Source organism: Hyalella azteca, unplaced genomic scaffold (genome assembly GCF_000764305.2).
Source record: "Hyalella azteca isolate HAZT.00-mixed unplaced genomic scaffold, Hazt_2.0.2 contig17794, whole genome shotgun sequence".
NCBI lineage: Eukaryota > Metazoa > Arthropoda > Malacostraca > Amphipoda > Hyalellidae > Hyalella > Hyalella azteca.
In genome coordinates, this window is record NW_025947564.1 from 130591 (window position 1) to 150244 (window position 19654).

General features: G+C 38.3%; 2 protein-coding genes across 4 annotated transcripts; both read right to left on the bottom strand.

Annotated features, from left to right (window-relative positions):
- Positions 1-218: 218 nt before the first annotated feature.
- LOC108674195 (ataxin-3-like) lies at positions 219-7844 on the bottom strand. 3 transcript variants are annotated; one of them, XM_018162115.2, is made up of 8 exons: positions 7788-7844; positions 6515-6679; positions 5760-5899; positions 4979-5133; positions 4593-4699; positions 3749-3854; positions 2714-2881; positions 219-1968 (listed from the first exon to the last, which is right to left on the bottom strand). In XM_018162115.2, exons 1-8 carry the CDS (start codon positions 7812-7814, stop codon positions 1874-1876), a joined length of 963 nt encoding a protein of 320 aa, XP_018017604.2. In that variant the 5' UTR covers positions 7815-7844; the 3' UTR covers positions 219-1873. The 3 variants fall into 3 exon arrangements, with proteins under 3 accessions (XP_018017604.2, XP_018017602.2, XP_018017603.1); XM_018162113.2 differs by having other exon boundaries at positions 3662-3854; positions 7788-7843; XM_018162114.2 differs by lacking the exon at positions 7788-7844 and adding an exon at positions 6918-7088 and having other exon boundaries at positions 3662-3854.
- An 8301-nt stretch (positions 7845-16145) lies between these two features.
- LOC108674186 lies at positions 16146-18929 on the bottom strand. Its single transcript, XM_018162102.2, has 4 exons — positions 18520-18929; positions 17905-18322; positions 17431-17632; positions 16146-16282 (listed from the first exon to the last, which is right to left on the bottom strand). Exons 1-4 carry the CDS (start codon positions 18795-18797, stop codon positions 16146-16148), a joined length of 1035 nt encoding a protein of 344 aa, XP_018017591.2. The 5' UTR covers positions 18798-18929.
- Between the last annotated feature and the right edge of the window lie 725 nt (positions 18930-19654).

Genomic DNA, 19654 nt, shown 5'->3' on the forward strand with positions numbered 1-19654 from the left:
TACACATCGAGGGCGCGTTTAGGTTGGGAGAATATGTTTATCGCAGATACATGCAAGTCTCCAGGCGAAATCAACACTCTTTCACAAGGATAGAGGAAACAGTGCGCCTTAATCCAGCTTTGCACGTAAATATTTCGGCAATTAGTTAAAAAATTATATGTTCATGAATTTAAAAGGATGCTCTTTATAATTATCCAACAAGAAAAGAAAGAGCTTACCACACTTAAAGCTTTATAATATAGAAATACAGCGTTTGTTTCAATGCAGAATCTACTTCCTCTTTACACATAACTCAAATTGTATCGATAGCAAACTGCGTTAGGTTGCAATCGACACACACTCAGATTGACACAAGCAGTTGCACTCGAAACATTCATTACTTTAACCCAAACGATGTGGAAATAAACCTTTCACCACTTAATATTGACCCGAGCTATCGTCTTTAATAGTGGTTCCAAAGAACGCTTCTCCAACAAAATGTTGAAAATGTAAACATTGAAATATTCGTGACTGCCAACATTTTCTTGTTAGAGGGTTAGAGCAATACTCCAAATTTTACTGCACTCGTATAACTATTTCTAAAAGTTTCTGTTGAAAATAAATAGATTTCGCAGCAGTGTTCTCTCCGCATACGCCCAACACCCCAATAATACAAAAGACCACTTGATATTGTTAAACTTTACCATTTTACACAATATGACTAAAGCAATCTGGTTTAAACATGAAATGGCAGTTCAATACTAAGGCATTATGTAGCCAGCTCCTAGACTCCGTACCAGCAAATTCAAGCTCTTAGAAACGAGCAACCATGATAGAACACACTTATTCAAGCGATAGTAATTGAGAAAGACCATAAGCTTACTTATGAACAAGTCGAATCAAAACACAAATAAAAAACAAGCATTACAATTGTTCCTAAGTTTTCGTCAGTTATCACACAGACAAAGCATCAAAGAATATTCAACCTGAAAAGGTAACTAACTTCATCTTCGTCAACATTGTAGTTCGTTTAGAGAAGTTGAATGAAAAATACTGAATGACCATAGAACATTAACGCCTTTTATTCGAATTTCACACAAACTCCAGAGCAATGCACGTCAAAATATAAACAAACAAAGAGTTAGAAAGCAATATAAGAATGCATGTTTTGCATAAGGATTAGGCAAGCATTGAAATGCAATAAATATTATCCAAAATTCAAGCGACCACCACGAAAATTACACACATCTAGAATACGAGTCTTGCTGTTTAAATTAAAGAGCAGAGCAAATGCATGTATTTACATACAAGATGCGGCAATCTGATTTAATTTAGTGAGTAGTCTGGCCAATAAATAAGTTGCTGTAATAGGTTACACCAAAATTAATTGCTGTAACAAGTTAATAAGTTGCTGTAATAACAACAAAATATGGTGTACCTCAAAATGATATCAGCCGTTGATGAAAATTGTATTCAAACTTGTTCAAAATACCTTTCGATCACTTTACTCCAGGCTTCAACAAATAGACGCATTTTTCAGTGAATCAGTGCACAAGGAATAGAAGCGTTGCTATATAAACGAGTAATTAACAACTCTACTTAATCAACATCAATATGGTATACAAAACGCCATTCTGCAAATATTGCAGCTTGTTCATAGGACTCGTGATTACATTAAACACAATGATTGGACGCAATAACATAAGCTCAATAACATGTTCCAAGTTATAGAACACAATAACTAGTTATTCGAATAACCGTATATTAATCACTATACAGAAATAAAATCCTTTCTCTCTTTTTAATCAAAGCTGAGGATAAATATCAGGAGCAACCATCAAAAAAGACCTCTATTACAAATATCAAACATTTTCATTGCAAAATATTGATTGTTTCAAGATTCATCAGGCGAAGGCTTGTTCTTGAAGTACGCCAACCTTTTTTCTCGCAAGGCCGTCGCATCGAGAGTTTCTTGCTGATCTGAAGAACCTGCATGAAGAAACTTTATTTAACAACTACACATCTTACGTAACTTGACCGAATGTACAAAAAGTTAGCACAAAATATTTTATTATGGGAACTGAGCTAAGCAAGGGGATAGAGGAATGTAATGCAGGCGTAGGGTGCAGAAGTCGGCATAAAACTATACGTGGCTGTAAATGGAAGTTACTAATTGCTTGAGACATAAAATTTAAAGTATGCGTCTGAATTTATAATTGTGAATGGTTGAGGCATTAAATCTATTCATCTAGAGAATACAATAGTCTTATGAACAGCACTCTATATAACCAGCCAATCAAAATAGAAGAAAAAATATAACTCAGTACTCACTGCACTGAGTGACAGAGAGCGCATTTTCTCGTCGACGAAAACGTGAGGTCACGGACGGACGGACAGACGGACATGGTGAGCACAATAGTGCATTTTTTCCCTAAATGAGAAAATGCGCTAAAAAGATGCCATTTTCAAAGGTTAGCAAATATGGAACATAAATAAAAAAAACTTGCTGTATGGGATAGTGATGCTATTGGCTGCTCAACATACTAACACGGTTACACTAGGCAACTGCTCTACACAAACACAAATAAGTGAACAACTTAAACAATAAACTATTCAAAAGAATAACAAGATATGGACTGGATAGTGGCATCATTTTCAGTGACTTCAATCATTCTCGAAGAGTAAACTACATACCATAACATATATGGATAATAGATAGCACAGATATTCTAACCCTGATCATTATTGAGAGCTGAGGTAGAAGGCTGCAGCAGACTCAGCTCGAGTGCAGCCTGCAGCTGACGTGTTTCCTCGTCAGGCGACCCTGCGTCACCGCCAGGCTCCGCGCCCTCCGCACCACCGCTCCCTGCCAGACTCAGCCTAAGCGCCTTCTCCAGGTCACCTGAAATGCCTCGTTTCTCATTTATCGTGTATGGAGATGCCAGCAAGTCATAGTTTAATGCAGCTTTAATTTAATGTTGATAGAATGCAATATTTCTGATATCCTGTACAAAATTGAATTCAGACTCAGCCTGTTGTTTGAATTCGGACTAGATGACTTGAATTAAAAATTAGATGACTTGAATTAACCAGAACATTTTGATTTAGCAATCATAATTTTAGTACAAAACAACTAAATTCCTACTAATTTCTATGAGAAGTGGTCATGAAATAAAAAAAAGAGTGTTTGCTAGTCAGTTTTATGAATGTGTCCTGATTACCAGCGCATTGGCATGGCTGGTGCAATTAAACGTCAAGTTGAACCTCCTTATTATACACTTCCTACTTTGGCAACAGCTGTTCAGTTGGTTCCACATTCGGCACAATATATCAATTGGTAAGGATTTTAATATACTAATATTCAACAATTTCAGTCAGGGGAAAGGAATGCTGTTTCCTCACTTTGACTCAAGTTTCAATATGAATACAAGGGGGGACTTGCAATGCTTGCAGCTTAATAGAACGAAGTTATTTATTTTAAGAAAGAACTATTTTCAGTGAGAACAGAAACTTGAAAATGTAACCAAAATTGTAATGGATTCCCAAAACAAAATTTTCAAATAACTACAGAGAAAAATAAACAAAAGCATAGTCTTGCTCACTTGGCAGATGAACGGAATTTGTCCGAACTTAAAGAGCGGAATATAAAACCGCAATTTTAATAATTTATAAGATGACTAACCTTCAAGTGGAGTTCTATGATTAGGCACGCGAGTGAGATGTTCAGTAAGGGAGAGTTGCAAGGCATTCTCCAGTTCGCTGTGTTCACCTTCAGGAGGAGCGGTGGAGGCATCCTCGGCCTGGGCCAGAGACGCTGCCATGGCAGCCGCCAGGTCGTCATCTAATTCTTGCCTTGTTTGACTGCATTCCTGCAACTGAATTGCTTTTTATTATCGACCTGTTAACAGAATATAAGTAAGTCTAAAGTGCTATTATAAAGTCAAGTGCTATAAAAAAGTCAAGTGCTATAAAAAAGTCAAGTGCTATTATAAAGTCAAGTGCTATTATAAAGTCAAGTGCTATTGTAAAATCAAGTGCTATTGTAAAATCAAGTGCTATTGTAAAGAAAAGTGGTATTGTAAAGCCAAGTGCTATTGTAAAGCCAAGTGCTATTGTAAAGTCAAGTGCTATTGTAAAGTCAAGTGCTATTGTAAAGTCAAGTGCTATTGTAAAGTCAAGTGCTATTGTACAAGTATTGCCCGCAAGAGCTCAGCAATAAGCAGAAATATAAGTTACCACTGCAACATGGAACATGACAGGCTAAATGTATATATTTTTTTTGCTGCTCTTGCATTAGAATTTCTTATAAAATTCATGCTAGAAAATGAGTATTAATTAAGATCTGTGGAGATTATTATTCAAGTGCCATAAAGAAAACATTGTGAAGGTAATAAAATAATAGTAAATTAGATATTTAAAAATATGGTGCCTATCAAAGTAAATATTTGAAAATAATTTCTTGAAGAAAATGTGTATTATCTAATTAAAACCTTCATTCTAGAGCCTTAGAAGACAAGTATTTATATATATGTATTATACACAACCAAATCGATTGGAATTAAAACAGATACTATGCAATCTTCTCGCAACATCAATCTGGTAGAAATATTTACCTCAGAAAGTAATGGAGGTTTTATTTTCTGTGTTACGTTCATGGTCTTCAAGATGGTGTCAGCTTCACACTGCGGCAGACTTCCTTCCACAATATAAATGCAATAACCTGAAAATATAGGTATACCGGTATACATTTTTTTCCACTATAGGTAATTTACTAAGAATATCAAATGTTAATACATTTCAAGTCAAGGCTATCTAATTACTTGTGCAATGCTTCTTTTCTTGTACCTCATTTGGCTATATTTTATGATTAAAAAAATATATAAAACAAGATTTTGATTATTCACACACTCTTACCTAATAATGTCAATAGATTTCAATAATGTCAACTTTATCTCAAGAATCAAGATTCAGATTTTGTTGATATACATTCATAAAATACCTTGTTTCTGAAGCTGGGCTAAGAAAAGAGAAACGTAAGTGTTTGAGAGAAGCTCGGGAAATGCAAGGAGGCTGTTCAAGTTGAACCACTGATTGCCAATCTTACGAATTGTGAACCAGTGCTCTTTCATATTGCAAATGTATGCACAGCCTGATCTGTAATGTCAGAAGTAACATTTGCATTTCATTTGATTGTTTGTAATTAATAAACTTAGATAAACAACAAATGCAAAAGCAGCTATAAATTGGCCATAAGTGTAAGCATATTATTCAAACTGCATCAAGTTGTTAAAATTAGCCTAAACTCAAGCTCAAGTCAGAAATTTAAATTTAATTTCACTAATGAAATTTGCAATGTAAATGAAATAAATAGAGAAGATTATTCACCAAATGAAACTAATTCAGTTCAGAGTCAAGGTGAGCAAGAAGAATGAAAGGGTTTTTGTGAACACTAAGTATAGAGAGAAAAAAATGGTAGGTAGTAGTTCAGTGAAGAACCCTGTTAAAAAGTAAAACAATAATATGAGAAAAATTGTAAGAGAAAAGTATCATTCAAAGTAACAAAAGGGTTTACAAAATAGAATTTGTTCCCATTTATTGAAAATGAAGAATCTGCATGAACCAGCATGTTGCATGCCACATGAAGGAAGGTAATGTAAAATATCATTTATCAATTGGCTATTACAACCAAGTTTTATTAGAATCTACAAAAAACTGTACTATGCCAGAATTTAGAGCATTTTCAGTAACTAATAAAGATACACTTCCAGTCATGCACTTACGTGGGATCCTCTCTTGCCAAACGAGCAGTTGGAGCAACTGTGGATGTGAAGGGAGTGAGGGTCAGGCCCCAGACTTCAAGGGCTACACTCACAACCTGGATGCTGAACATGCCACTATCATCCATGTTATTTGATCCTTCCTGGACAATTAAATAAATTAAGAAACAATTTTCAAATAATCAATCTATCACAAGATCAGTGAACAATCTGTATGTATGTCAAAGCTCATCTACAGGAAAATCAATAGATTAACCAATCAGATTTTAAAAATATTTAATTACACAAGTCAATTTGTGCAGCAAACATTTTGATTGAAAAAATTTATTCAGCTTATCATTCTCAAAACACACAGAAATGCTGTGTCATTCTGATTTTCTCAAAAAAAAAAAAATAAAAAAAAAAAAAACTCAGAATTCATCAAAGTCTTGAGATGAAATGAATGAGCTGAAAGCTTATTGAGAAAGCTGAAATGAAAGCTTAATAAGCTAAATGAGGTCTAATGTAAATGAGCCACATAGATCACTTCAGGAAATTGTGAGATAGAAATACATATGCTTCTGACTCCAAATATAAATAAATTACTCAGTTCATTGGTCTTCAAACTTCATAAATCTCATACCATTTTTTTACTGATTGGTTGATTTGAAAAAGCTTGATAACAGTGAATTCTTCTAGAATCAAGAAAACATTAATTTTTATTTGTCATCAAACAATAGGGATTCTATTGTAATAAAATGCTTGAGTGAACAACAGACCTTAAAGAAGCTCTGGTACTCCGCAGTGTTGGTGCCCATCTCAGCCATGCGCTGCTGTTCTAAACAGTCCATTTGTCTAGCTATGGTTGCTAAGTCTACAGCAGAGAAGTAGCAGCCTTGAAGCAAGGCATTGAGGCAGTGAACTGCACACAATGATCCTTCTTGCTAGAAGAAAAAAATTAATTTCAAATTAGTAAATATTAATTTAGAACAAGGAACCAGAATGTTACAAGTCATAGGAGGCACTTTCAATACATATGACCAAAAGTTTTGCAGATAATGCATCAGTTTTTATATTCTGGAAGCTGATTATCAAGTCTTCAGAAGGATTCAAATATACTAGATGAATTTCACTAACATTTGGCCATGAAAAGACTTTGAAAGTTAATTGAGTTAGATTTACCTTTTCATGATATATATAATCCATAATAAAATGATTATTGAGAAAAAAAGCTACAGATTCTTGTTACTCTAGAATATATTTCAGCTAAACAAGGATATTTTTCTAAATGACAATTATCACAAAGATCTTGAATAGTATAAAATTGATAAATCTGGATACAAATACATGATTCTGGAATAAAGCAAACAATTATTTTTATTTGTCAGTGAAAATTAAAATTGGAATTAAAATTTCATAATCAAATCGTGTGTTCCTTAGTATTTGTTTGGGACATAGCAGTAATATGTAATATGTGTAATATGATCTGCATCCAGACTGTAATACTGAACAGAATTTTACAAAAACTATGGATGCAAGAATGCTTATTGTAGGTATTTTTTAGAAAATCATAGGACAAAGGAGCAATAAAAGACATAGAAAAGAATTGAAATGAGGGTGCATGCAAACCTCTGCTCCAAATTTAAGACAGGTCATCCATGTGACAATCATTCTTTTATTAAAAAACCCTAAATTGATAATTAAAATTTAACTAGGCCTCAAAATTGATCTTAAAAAAAAGTCATTATAATATCCCAGTAGACTAGAATATATTCTGTTATAAACATTGACATACAATATAAAAAAAAAAACAGAATAAACTGTACCACCATTAAACACAATCATCTAGGCCTTTTGACCCCATCCTTACCTTCTACTTTTCCAGAATGCATTGTAGACATCATTTTTACCTCTCTCAGCCTTCACACACTCTCCAAATATCTATTCACACTCTCAATCACAGTCACAGTTGCTCTCTTAGATAAATCCACAGTCATTATAATTATCTCTTCACTTGTTATAATTATCTCACCTCACTAATAATTATCTCACCTCACTCAGTCTAATGATTTCCATCATAGACTGACTTTCTCTTTCATTAGGCCCATGTTTCATGTTGTTGTTGACCCTCCCCGCCTCGCTTCACGGCGCGAGGCGGGGCCTAGACCCAGTTCAGGGGCCAGCCAAGTCGGCCGCCCCAGCGGGCCAGCAGCCCTGCAGCGTTTACGGGGTCTGCCCAAAGGTCACCCACCGACAGGGGTGTGGGCATTTTAGGGCAGGAGAAAAGATGAATGGTGTCGTGCGTGTTGGACAGACAGAGTGGGCAAAGTGGAGAAGGGTGTGTGGCAGGGTCTATTCTATTTAGATATGAGAGAAGTAGCGGTGATTTATTTGTGCAAGGTTCCTGTGTGCAGGTCTAGGTAGGTTGATTTCAGATGGGTGAATCTGTGGTGCAGGCATGTTTAAAATTTTATTGTGAGGGAGGGTTGCAAGATAGTTTTCTGTAATTGTAGTGTGGATTGTTTTGAGATTTTGTTTGATTGTGTCCTGTGTAGCTTGTGCAGGCGGAGTATCTATGTTGGTGGTGAAACCTGTGTTGTGGAAAATGGTTTGTTTCATGAGACGGTGTGGGTGCAGCTGAAGGGTGAGGGTATGTAGTGGGTGGGTTGGGTATTGTGCTTTCTGTCTGAGTTGTGAGGCCTGAAGTTTGAGGTGTTGTGTTAGGGGTAGGAGTTTGGTTTCTTGGTGAAGGTGGTGGATGTTGGTGTCTGCAGTACAGCCTGTGGCTATCCTGAGTGCTGCATTCTGGACTGTTTGGAGTTTGTTCATTTGCATGGGTGATATAATTGGTGACCAGGATGAGTTTGCGTATTCAAGGATTGGACACGTGAGTGTTTGAAATGTGGTTGTGAGTAGTTCTTTTTGTTTTCCCCATTGTGTGGCTGAAAGTGATTTGATTATTTTGATGGCATTATTGGCTTTGTCGTGAGTGTTGCTAATGTGAGTGCTGAAGGTGAGCTTTGGGTCAAAGGTAAGTCCAAGTATTTTAGGGTTGCGTACTGTTGGAATGAGTGTATTATTGATATTGAGGTTGAGTTGTGTGCTATATTTAGCCAGGTCAGGTGTGAAAAGAGTGGCAGTGCTTTTTGTTGCATTGAGTTGTAGTTGGTTTTCTGTGGTCCATGTGTGTATGGTTTGTAGGTATGGAAGAAGGACTTGTGCAGCAGTGTTATAGTCTTTGTGAGAGGATAAGATAGTTATATCGTCTGCATATGTAATTATTTTAATATTGGGTGGAGGTGAGGGTATATCTGAAACGTATATGTACGTAGATAGGACTCTGCCTTGTGGTACACCTGTTTTGAATAATTTCTGTTATGAATTGGTATTGTTGACTTGTGTGAAGCCTTTTCTGCCTTTGATGTAATTTGCTATGTATTTAAGTGTAGTGTGCTCTATTGCGGTTGTGGAAAGTTTGTTGATGAGTGTGTGCAGATTTACCGTATCAAATGCTTTGCTCATGTCTAATGCTACAGATATTGTTCGAAGTGGCGGGCATTTTTGATTGAAACCTGTGGCTGTGTTCTGTGATATGTTGGAGTGCTGTGATGGTAGAATGGTGTTGTTTGAAGCCATGTTGGTGTTCAATGTTAGGGAGATGAGATGAGATTGTGGCAAGGATAATTTTTCCCAGTGTTTTGGCCATTGGGCTTAAAAGAGAAATTGGTCGATAAGATGACCCCATGTTAGTGTCTTTGCCAGGTTTAGATATTGGAATTATCTTGGCTAGCTTCCAGGTATGGGGTATTGTATTGGAGTTTATTGCAATCTTGTAAATTTGAGTGAGGTATGCAATTGCTGTGGGGCCCAGGTGTTTGAGATGGAGTATATTGATGTGGTCTGGTCCAGTTGATTTGTTATTTTTACTGTTTTTTATGGCGAGTGTGGTCATGGCTGTTGTTATATTGATTGGGTTGCCCTTTAGAGATTTAATTCTTCTATCCATTATCCTGTTATTGTGTGAGGTTTGGTGCGGTTTTGTGTTTATGAACTGCTTGTTGAATTGTGTTGCCTACATTTATAGATAAAGCCTTTAAATTTTACTTTATAGTATTAAATATTATTTAAAAATCAGAATGATACATACATAATATAAATTACAGAATAAAACTGTACAAAAGATTTTGGTGTAATGTTGTCAACCTCAGCCTGTTACTAGTCCTAGTGTCAACATGTTAGTTGTTACCAGAAGTGGGCAGTATATACCGCAGTAGCGCTCTACATTTTCAGTGGTGTTAGTGGCGCTACATTAATCAATTTTAGCGATAGCTAGCGCCCACTACATTCAAAGCATGTAGCGGTAGTGGCCGCTACATTTCAAAGTAGCACTGCCCAGCTCTGCCCGCAGCCCATAGGTGATAGGTCTACCACTGCATAGTGGCAAACCAGAGATGTTTAAGAATCAGTTCATTTTTAATTTCCTCATCTACTCAATATTTCAATCAATTTCTTATGTATGAAAATGCTGGTATCCAAGATACTTTCTAGTCTACTTATAGGACTCAAAAATAAACTTGAGGAAGAGTCTAAAAAATTGCTGCTTTGCCACTATCACTATGTCTACCAGTAGTGTCTGAGTGTCTCTACTTGCCATTCAGACTCAGTTGCCAGTTATCAGTCTTTATGCATAAGGCTTAAGCCTCTAAGTTTGATGACTTGTGTAATAACTAAACCATTAATTAGAGGACAAAATGGCTTTGTGATGATAAAACTCGAGAAAATAGAGTTGATAGTTATGAAGAGTCATCAGTGATCACTGATTATTATTCAGTCCAATGATGACTATTGACAGTAATTGACTAGCAAGTAGCAAGAAATAGCTAAGTATTATATGGTAAATAATTGAAGAGTAATTCAGATAAATATTGTCATCTACAATAACAATACTACAAAGTACAAACGCCTGTAGCATGTAGGGGGCCACTAGGGGGTAGGGGCTAGCCTACTTGAAAAGTTGAAAATATACTACATATATATATACCGGTAGAGTCTGTCATAGGCTATTATATGTGCCGTTTGTTAAGTTATTGGCACTGGCAGATCGTATTGTAGTGTTGATTTGACAAATTTATACTATGGATAAGTCACGACTGTCACGTAGACTCGTAGTCACTAGACTACTAGTACTAGGTAAATAAATGAAGATCCGACCAAACAAGCAATTCATATCGATCGATGCGATAAGCCTAAGGTAACCAAATAACAAAATCAAAGGCTGATGTACAAGTTCATGGGCTGAGCTGCCGTATTCATCGCCCTACCCGCAGGCCGCAACATGGCCGCACAGACGACACAGTGCACACCGGCTTAATATTGTTCGGTTGTCTGCTTTTGACGGGTTGATACTTGATCAACAGTTCAACACAACTGAGCTGAGGGATTCTTTTCTTTAGTCGAAATTTGGAAGGAGCTCTGGAGACTTGTCCAAGGTAGCCCCTCGACCGGACGTTGGTGTTCAGGTGTCACACATCTGTGGGAAAAACGACAGGGATAAGACACTGTAAAAAGCGGACTGGTTAAGAGATTGCTGCTACTAGGTAAGATAACTTGTGCGACTATTTGCATGAGAAGAGTTTAAAAAAAAACATATTCGTATATCATCCCAGATTAGTATCTACTGACATGCCCTACACTATGCCTCACATGAGATTGCGGATTCTACCGAAGGTCCAGCCTGGGCGGCACAGCCTGGAGCTTCTTCTGACCAAGTTGGTCTAAGAATATGGGACTGTGAGCTGCTACCTCACAAACAAACAAAACTCCTGTGGGCTGTCTCTGAAGGATCAAAGATTAAGGATGGATTTAAGGTGAACAGCAACAAACTTTACAAAGAGCAGTCACGACCGGCGGTACACAGAAGTTCTAAAACCTGTTCCTAAAAAGACTGCAGAGAGTGTTTCCGCTCACCTCAAATTAGGCACTCAGATCAATGCCAGCAGTAAGTAAATGAGTATGATTCGAGTGTTAGTTCCCCACAAGTTTTAGTTAGTTAAATCAGGGCTAAGAGAGCTATCGTATTTCTCAGAGTAAATGAAGGGTGTTAGTAGCTGTTAAAAATGTAGCTACTGCATCAACTATTAAGTACTGGATAGGGCTAGGATAGGTACCCCCGCCAAGTAAGTNATAAAGGTGAGTGGGTAACGTAAGTTACGTAACCCCCATGTTAGTAAATAAAGGTGAGTGGGTAACGTAAGTTACGTAACCCCCATGTTAGTAAGTCGCGAAAAAAATCGGTTTTCCGATGCCGACCGCCAAAAATGGATTTCAGATTCGTAATCTACACCCCAAAAAACATATAATTAAAAAAAAACACCCTTTTTTTTGGATGTAGTTAATCTGCAATAATACCGAGCCAGTCTTGTCACCAGGGCCTGAATCTGAGGCAGCTGATCTCCCATGAGCAGAGCCTGGAATTGCTGTGGATGCATCTAGTAATGGCAAGCTTGGTGTTTCAGGAATGCATATCAGATCGCGATTGTTTGGTGCATCTCTTATTGGCAAGTTGGGCTCAGTAAGAGCTCTCAAGGCAGGCAAGGAAGAAGAGCCGGTGCCCTCGTCTGAAGACGAAGACACACTGCTCTCCTTCCGCCGCTTATGGCGCGACATACTCGGAGTTGAGATTGTAGTACTATTGACTGATTTCCAAGAACAGAGTAACAAAAGAAAAAGTGTTTCACAATATGGCAGTTTACTATATGGTTAGGTAACTTACACACGTCCGTCGTCAACCGCAGCTCGACTTCATAGAAAAGCTGAGGGATTCCACCAAAACTACTTTCCAATGTAATCTTCATCAGCTTTGCAGATATGTTGCGGAATGCGGATTTTTTAACGCACTCGACTTCCCTGTTTAGGGTAGAAATTATTCTCGTAGTTCTGCTCATTGTCGTCAACTCGTCATGTTTTCTAGTCATTATTGTTGGAGGCAATGTAACGAATTCAACAAAAATGTTCAACTAAGTTTTCAGTCAGAGAACTAAAGAACCTGCAGAACAACAATTGCAAAGTTCAGTTGGTACAAGTACAAGTGGCTGGTAATGAAAAGTTGTGGCTAGTCTGGGCTGTCTGACTCTGGCTACTTCCTCATCTCCATATCCAACCCCAGGACATCATGTGATTGTGATCATGATCATGTGATGCATATGACTCCGACTTCCGTAGTCCGAGAGGGAGAGAGCGAGAGACTGAAATCATGAGAATGATACTGGATGAAGATGAAGAGGGGAAAACGTGACGTGAGGGTTTTAGTGTGATATAGGAGAGAATGTAAGACGAATATTGCAAAACTAAAAATAGGTAGTGGCGTAGTGCTGTAAATTTCAACATTTTTCCTTTGAATCCTATGTATCATCCATGTAGCATGTATGATGTAGCATTGTAGCATAAAGCAATAAAAGCATGTTAAGAAATCATGTATTTACTACTGTCAAACGGGGTAAAAATGGACGGGCCAGGTAAATCGGGATGCGCGTCCCACATTTCCTAGAAATGTTGTAGCAGCTAAACTAGGAAATCAAAATATTGCAAAACTAAAAATAGTGGCGTAAACTTCAACATTCGTTGCAAGTTTTTTCGTTGATTGGCTAGGTTTTTCCGGCCGCCAGACGGACTTCAAACATATAAAAAACCTATTGGCTAGGTTTTTCCGGCTGCTGGACAGACTCCAAACATAGAAATAAATCTAGCTGATCAACAAAAACCCAACAGGTTAGGTCCAGTTAGGAACAGGTTCCATTAAAAATTTCTGATGCCAACCGCCAAAAACGGATTTCAGATTCTTGATCTAGCTACACCCCAAAAAAAATATAATTAAAAAAACACCCTTTTTTTGTATGCACTTAATCTAAAATAATACCTACCTAGATTATCCACACTCAGGAAGATGTATATAAATGGGGAATTTTCTCGCGTATATATAGCTTTTTATAATATTTCGTTCGCGCACGCGTTCGCGTATAATGTTTGTTGTTCGCCTCTATAATTAACCTTCATCGTTGCAATAAAAATGAAAATTTATAATTAAGATAGATTTCTTCCGGTGCCTGTGTTTTTGATGCAATTAGCACTTATTAGTGAATGAATGATTTGCGGTGTGGTTCTTTAATCTTGACTTCTGCAGTTCGCGCAATCCCGTACGATTACCGTACGTTCCGTATCCGCAAGCGGAACGCGGAAGAGTCAGAAGTAACCCGGACATGTTCGACCCGCGTCAGTTCGACTCGCGTAGTCAATATACTCGCGTATATTGTCGACTTTCTAAAGTACGGCGCACGGCGCATTTTTTTTACCAGCATTGTACGGCGCACCGCGCAGGTCGTTAACACGTTCCCCGCGTATTGGGCCATATGTGTACCAACAGTGATATTCCACTGCTGCGTATTGGGACACCAGTGTACCAAACGCAGTATTTTACCCCGTTTTGATAAAACACATATAACTCGAAATTTCGCACGTAAACTTTCTCTTTTATTATATTAATGTTCACTCAAAAAGTGGATTATTAAGTGAAACAAATCAATGGACCAAAATTTTATTGGTAAATCTCCTTAAACAAACAACAAGTAACTGTAAAAATTCTAACTAATAATTCCCTTCTATTCCCTTCTGTTCTCTTCTATTCCCTTCTGTTTCCATCTATTCCCTAATACTCCCTTCTATTCCCTTTTATTACCTTTTATTCCCTTCTATTCCCTTCTATTCCCATCTATTCCCACCTATTCCCTTTTATTCCCGTTTATGACCTTCTATTCCCATCTATTCCCATATATTCCCATCTACTCCCTTCTATTCCCTTTTATTCCCTTCTGTTCCCTTCTATTCCCTGCTATTCCCTTCTATTCCCTTCTATTCCCTTCTTTTCCCTTCTATTCCCTTCTATTCCCTGCCATTCCCTTCTATTCCCTTCTGTTTCCTTCTATTCCCTTCTGTTCCTTTCTACTTCCTTCTATTCCCTTCTATTCTTTTCTGTTCCCTTCTATTCCCTTATATTTCCTTCTGTACCCTTCTATTCTATTATGCCACATTTATGGCTCAATAAATACTTGGTACACCGGTGGTACAATACGCAAGAACAACATGTGGTTATTATTTGCTTGCGTAATGTACCACATGTGTCCCAACAATTTTATTGCAGCTATGCAAAGCTATGATGCCATAGAGCTGCACACACCTCCTCTTGTCACGGCCAATGGCGCCTAACTGAAGCAGCAACCACTGAAAGCCTTCCGCAATAAGGGAATACTGGGGAAATCTGGATACGCGGGGAACGTGTTAAAATGACAAAAAAAATTCCCGCGCACCTGGCACATCTTCCTGACCATGGCCTAGATATAAAGCTAGTCAAGAAATCAAACATTTACTATCTCTTAAAAATCACAAAAATGTGAAAAGTGCGATTTTGGAAAAGTACCTCTGCTAAGGTCTGGAGGCTGGAGCATAGTGAAAAAGCAGAGATTTTTTTAGAATCAGTTCATTTTTAATTTCCTTATTTACTCATTATTTAAACCAATTTCTTATGTATGATAATGCTGGTATCCATGATACTTTACTGGTCTACTTATAGGAGTAGGACTCAAAAATGAACTTGAGGCGTGAGGGAGAGTCTAAAAAACTCTCTGCTTTGTCACTATGGTTGCCAATCATGCTTCTTCATAAATCGTGATTTTTGATTGATATGGTCAATGTGCCGTACATAGTGACAAACCAGAGATTTTTTAGAATCAGTTCATTTTTAATTTCCTCATTTACTCGAGACTTAAAACAATTTCTTATGTATGATAATGCTGGTATCCATGATACTTTACTGGTCTACTTATAGGACTCAAAAATGAACTTGAGGGAGAGTCTAAAAAACTCTCTGCTTTGCCACTATGCATGATACTTTACTGGTCTACTTATAGGACTCAAAAATGAACTTGAGGGAGAGTCTAAAAAACTCTCTGCTTTGCCACTATGGTGCCGTATTGATCTACCTGCTACGAGTCATAGCGTGTAGTTCCAATGGCTGTGAGAGCTACATTTGAGCACCCAAGCATACTTGCTCACAGCCACCTAAACCATGCGCTGTAGTGCGCAATTCTGGCAGCTGTGAGAGCTACATTTGAGCACCCAAGCATACGCACTCATAGCCACCTGAACCATGCACTATAGCGTGCAGTTCCGATGGCTGTGAGAGCTACATTTGAACACCCAAGCATACGCGCTCACAGCCACCTGAACTACACGTTGTAGTGCGCACTTCTGATGGCTGTGAGAGCTACATTTGAGCACCCAAGCATACTCGCTCACAGCCACCTGAACTACGCGCTGTAGTGCGCAGTTCCGGCGGCTGTGAGAGCTATGTATAAGCACCTAAGCATACACCCCTGCAGCCACATGAACCACGTGCTGTTGCACGCAGTTCCTGGCTGTGAGAGCTACATTTGAGCACCTAATCATGCACGCTCGTCGCTCATAGCCACCTGAACCACGCACTGTAGCGCGCAGTTCTGATTGATGTAATCAAACATGTAATCAAAATATTTGAGAAGGTTGTTGCCAGAAGGTTGGTGCAGTACATGGAAGACGCTGACCTTTTCAACAGAAGGCAACACGGTTTCAGACAAAATCGTTCCTGTTTGTCTCAGTTACTGGAGCATCACCACCAAATCTTGGCCATGCTGGAGGAGGGGGCTGGGGTGGAGGTGGTGTATTTGGACTTCGTGAAAGCGTTTGACAAAGTCAACCATGGAGTGCTCTTCAGAAAATTAAGACTGCTGGGAGTCGGAGGTGAATTGCTGGCATGGATCCACAGCTTCCTAACAGAAAGACTACAAGCTGTAGTTGTTGGAGGCTCGAGATCGAGCGTGGCTAGGGTGAAGAGTGGAGTACCACAGGGAATGGTACTCGGCCCAATCCTCTTCCTCGTCCACATCGCCAACATAGATGTGGCAGTGAACCACGCCACTGCATCGTCATTCGCGGACGACACCAGGATATTAATGACCATCATGGATGGACAGTGAGAGGTTGCAAGAAGACCTCTCTGCAATATATGACTGGGCCCTAGTGAACAACATGCAGTTCAACGGGACCAAGTTTGAGGTCCTGAGGTACGGAGGAACCGGAAGAGCTGGAATGGATCACCGCTACATGGCACCTGACAACTCGGAAATTGAAGAGAAGCGACTCGTTCGCAATCTAGGAGTGTTGATGAACAATCGGGTCAATTTTGGTGATCACATACCTGCAATAACCGCAAAAGGTAGACGACAGATGGGGTGGATCTGGCGGACGTTTAGAACGAGAGAAGCGCAACCAATGATCACACTTTTCAGAGCCCTTGTAATACCTATCCTTGAATACTGCTGCCAGCTCTGGACCCCGTTTACACTAGGCGCAATACGTAGAGACTAGTATGGAATATATCTACTTGGCGAGCCGCGACTGAATTTTTACGGCCATTTTTCTGAGGCTGATGGCAATGCAGCAGGTTCATTATCGGCATCGTCGATCAATTGTAGGTTATGCCCTATATACACCAATTTGCCCGCCCTCTCTGCTGTCAATCTATTCCGCTTCGCTGAGTGCACGTGCAAGTGCCTGCTGAACGAGCGTTCAACAGCTGCACTTGTGGGAGGCAAGTTCAGTATCTGACTGGCGATTTTTGATAGTTCAGTGGAGCCACACAAGCCAGACCACCAAGTCGATGGTGTGGTGTGTTTCACAGCATTCCAGATGTATGGCTTATGAAATAGTTTCTGTTTTGATCGGTAGTCTGCAATCTCTCTAAAAAGTTTGCCACCATTAACACATGGCATGCTAGTTGCAATTTCATCTAAGACTTGGAATGCATCAACCTGTGGAGTCAAGGGTGATATACGAGTCTCACACTCTCACTATGGTTTTAAAAACTGTATCATATACCTAGTTTGACAAAAAGATCTATGCGCAGCATATTGTAATAGCTTTTGGCAATTCTACTGTGATTGAGCATCAACTCAGCAGTATTAGTAATACTCATTATAATAATAGTCAATGAAGTATACCGCATCATTTCAGTTAATATTACATGTGTTTAAAGGTACCGTAATCAAATAAATTTCTATCTTGATGTAATATGTTTACTTACAACTTCCTCATCATTCAAATGACATCCTCTATGGTTTGGGTCCAGGAGGTTTGCTGCAAAGTGAATTTTCTTTGTGGCAAATTCTTTCCTTTTCTTGATTATGCCTCTTACTGTATCCTCTTCACTTTTCAATACAGGAGACTTTCCCACCTTTTTGACAATTTCATTCTCTAGCTTAGAGAATGTTTCCATTACTATTGATAATGGAACGTTGTCTCCCTCCACATTCTTGATTGCATCAGCCAGAGGTTTCAGTAGTGCTAAACTTCCTTCAACTTTGTCCCAAAACACTTCTGACAGGATAGTCTTCTTTGTGTTGCTTTCAATGCTGCTTTTACTCTCTGCATTGATTGTCAATGCCTGCAGAGAGTGTTTGTTTGATTGGAGGCTCTCCAGGCAATTGACGGTTGAGCCCCATCTAATCAAAATAGAAAATAACTTCAAATCGTAAGAACATTTTCTTGTGACAAACAACTAAATATTAAAATACAGCAAGCTTCTTTCAGTTCAGTTTTGCTCACAATCAATGATTCACTCAAGTGAAATAATGCCAAGTTTTACATAAAACATACCTATATAGCGACAGACTTCTAATGTTAATTAAAATATAGTTACCTTGTTTTCACTGAAAGTTTTAGAGTCTTCATGGTTGGAGTAATTTCAGGTTCAGCTTGAGGATCATTTCGCGATTTCAGATGCTCAGCTTTCAGCATTGCAGTGAGCTTGTGTGAGTTTTTTATTTCTTTTAAAACAGCAACACTCTCAGCTGATAGCTTTGAGAGGGATTTAACTTTCATGATGTCATTGAAGACCAAGTTTAAGCAATGAGCTAGACATCCATATGCCTGAATGTGTGGGTAAGTTTCTGAGATGATCTCCCACGCTTTCTTCATGTTGCTGGCATTATCCGTGCACACAGCAAGAACTTTTTGGGAGCCAATTTCATCAATGACCTTCAATACAATTTTAGCAATGTATTCAGCTGTGTGACTTTCAGCACCTGCAAAACATTATTTTGAATACGAGATTAGATTATAGTGTAGTTTCTCCATGTACCCAAGGTAACTTAATTCAATATTTAAATGGGTGAAATGCGGAAAGCAGTGCGATTAGGTAGATTATGAATTCACATTCTTAGACTTTTGAAGATGTGATCTTCAAATATTCAATATTTATCAATGTTTAGATTACTAGACTCACTTAATGCGTCTGTATATACAATTTTCATCATTCTGTTATTTAAAAAAAAAGTCACAATCTTTATTCTTTACCTGTATTGGTACTGGTCCAAAACACAGGCTCTGGTACTGTAATGATGACATTTATTAATGATTCATTTCTGTAAAAAGAGAAATAATAATTTGATAACAACAGGTTAAATTGTACAAACACAGTCAAGAGGTTACAACAATTTACTTATCGAGTATTTGATGACCAAAGTGTTTGCAACATAAATTCCTAACAAAAGAGTGACTTCTCCAAGGATCCAATAGATTGAATGGAAGACTAACCTTATGTTGCTCCAGCCATCCAATATTATGGCAACACTAGAAGCTCCTGCAACCAGCTCTTGTACTTTGATTGAAGTTTGTACATAGACTTGCTCTAACAATGCATTGGACATTGTGTGCCTGCTGGGAATTTTGTACAATGGACGCATGCTGGCAAAAAACTTCACCCAGAACTTGTTTTCAACCATGTTCAGAGGAGCTGCGCTGGCATAAATGGCTCGTGCCAATTTTACATTCAG

Coding starts and splice junctions, on each gene's coding strand:
- LOC108674186 (XM_018162102.2), bottom strand. CDS start 18,797: ATGAAGAAAGCGTGGGAGATCATCTCAGAAACTTACCCACACATTCAG. Junction 18,323..18,519: donor AAACTTTCAGTGAAAACAAG/GTAACTATATTT, acceptor TATTTTGATTAG/ATGGGGCTCAACCGTCAATT. Junction 17,633..17,904: donor ATTTGAATGATGAGGAAGTT/GTAAGTAAACAT, acceptor TTGACTCCACAG/GTTGATGCATTCCAAGTCTT.
- LOC108674195 (XM_018162113.2), bottom strand. CDS start 7,814: ATGATGGAAATCATTAGACTGAGTGAG. Junction 4,700..4,978: donor AGCCCAGCTTCAGAAACAAG/GTATTTTATGAA, acceptor CTATATTTTCAG/GTTATTGCATTTATATTGTG. Junction 1,969..2,713: donor AGCTCTCAATAATGATCAGG/GTTAGAATATCT, acceptor TTCTTCATGCAG/GTTCTTCAGATCAGCAAGAA.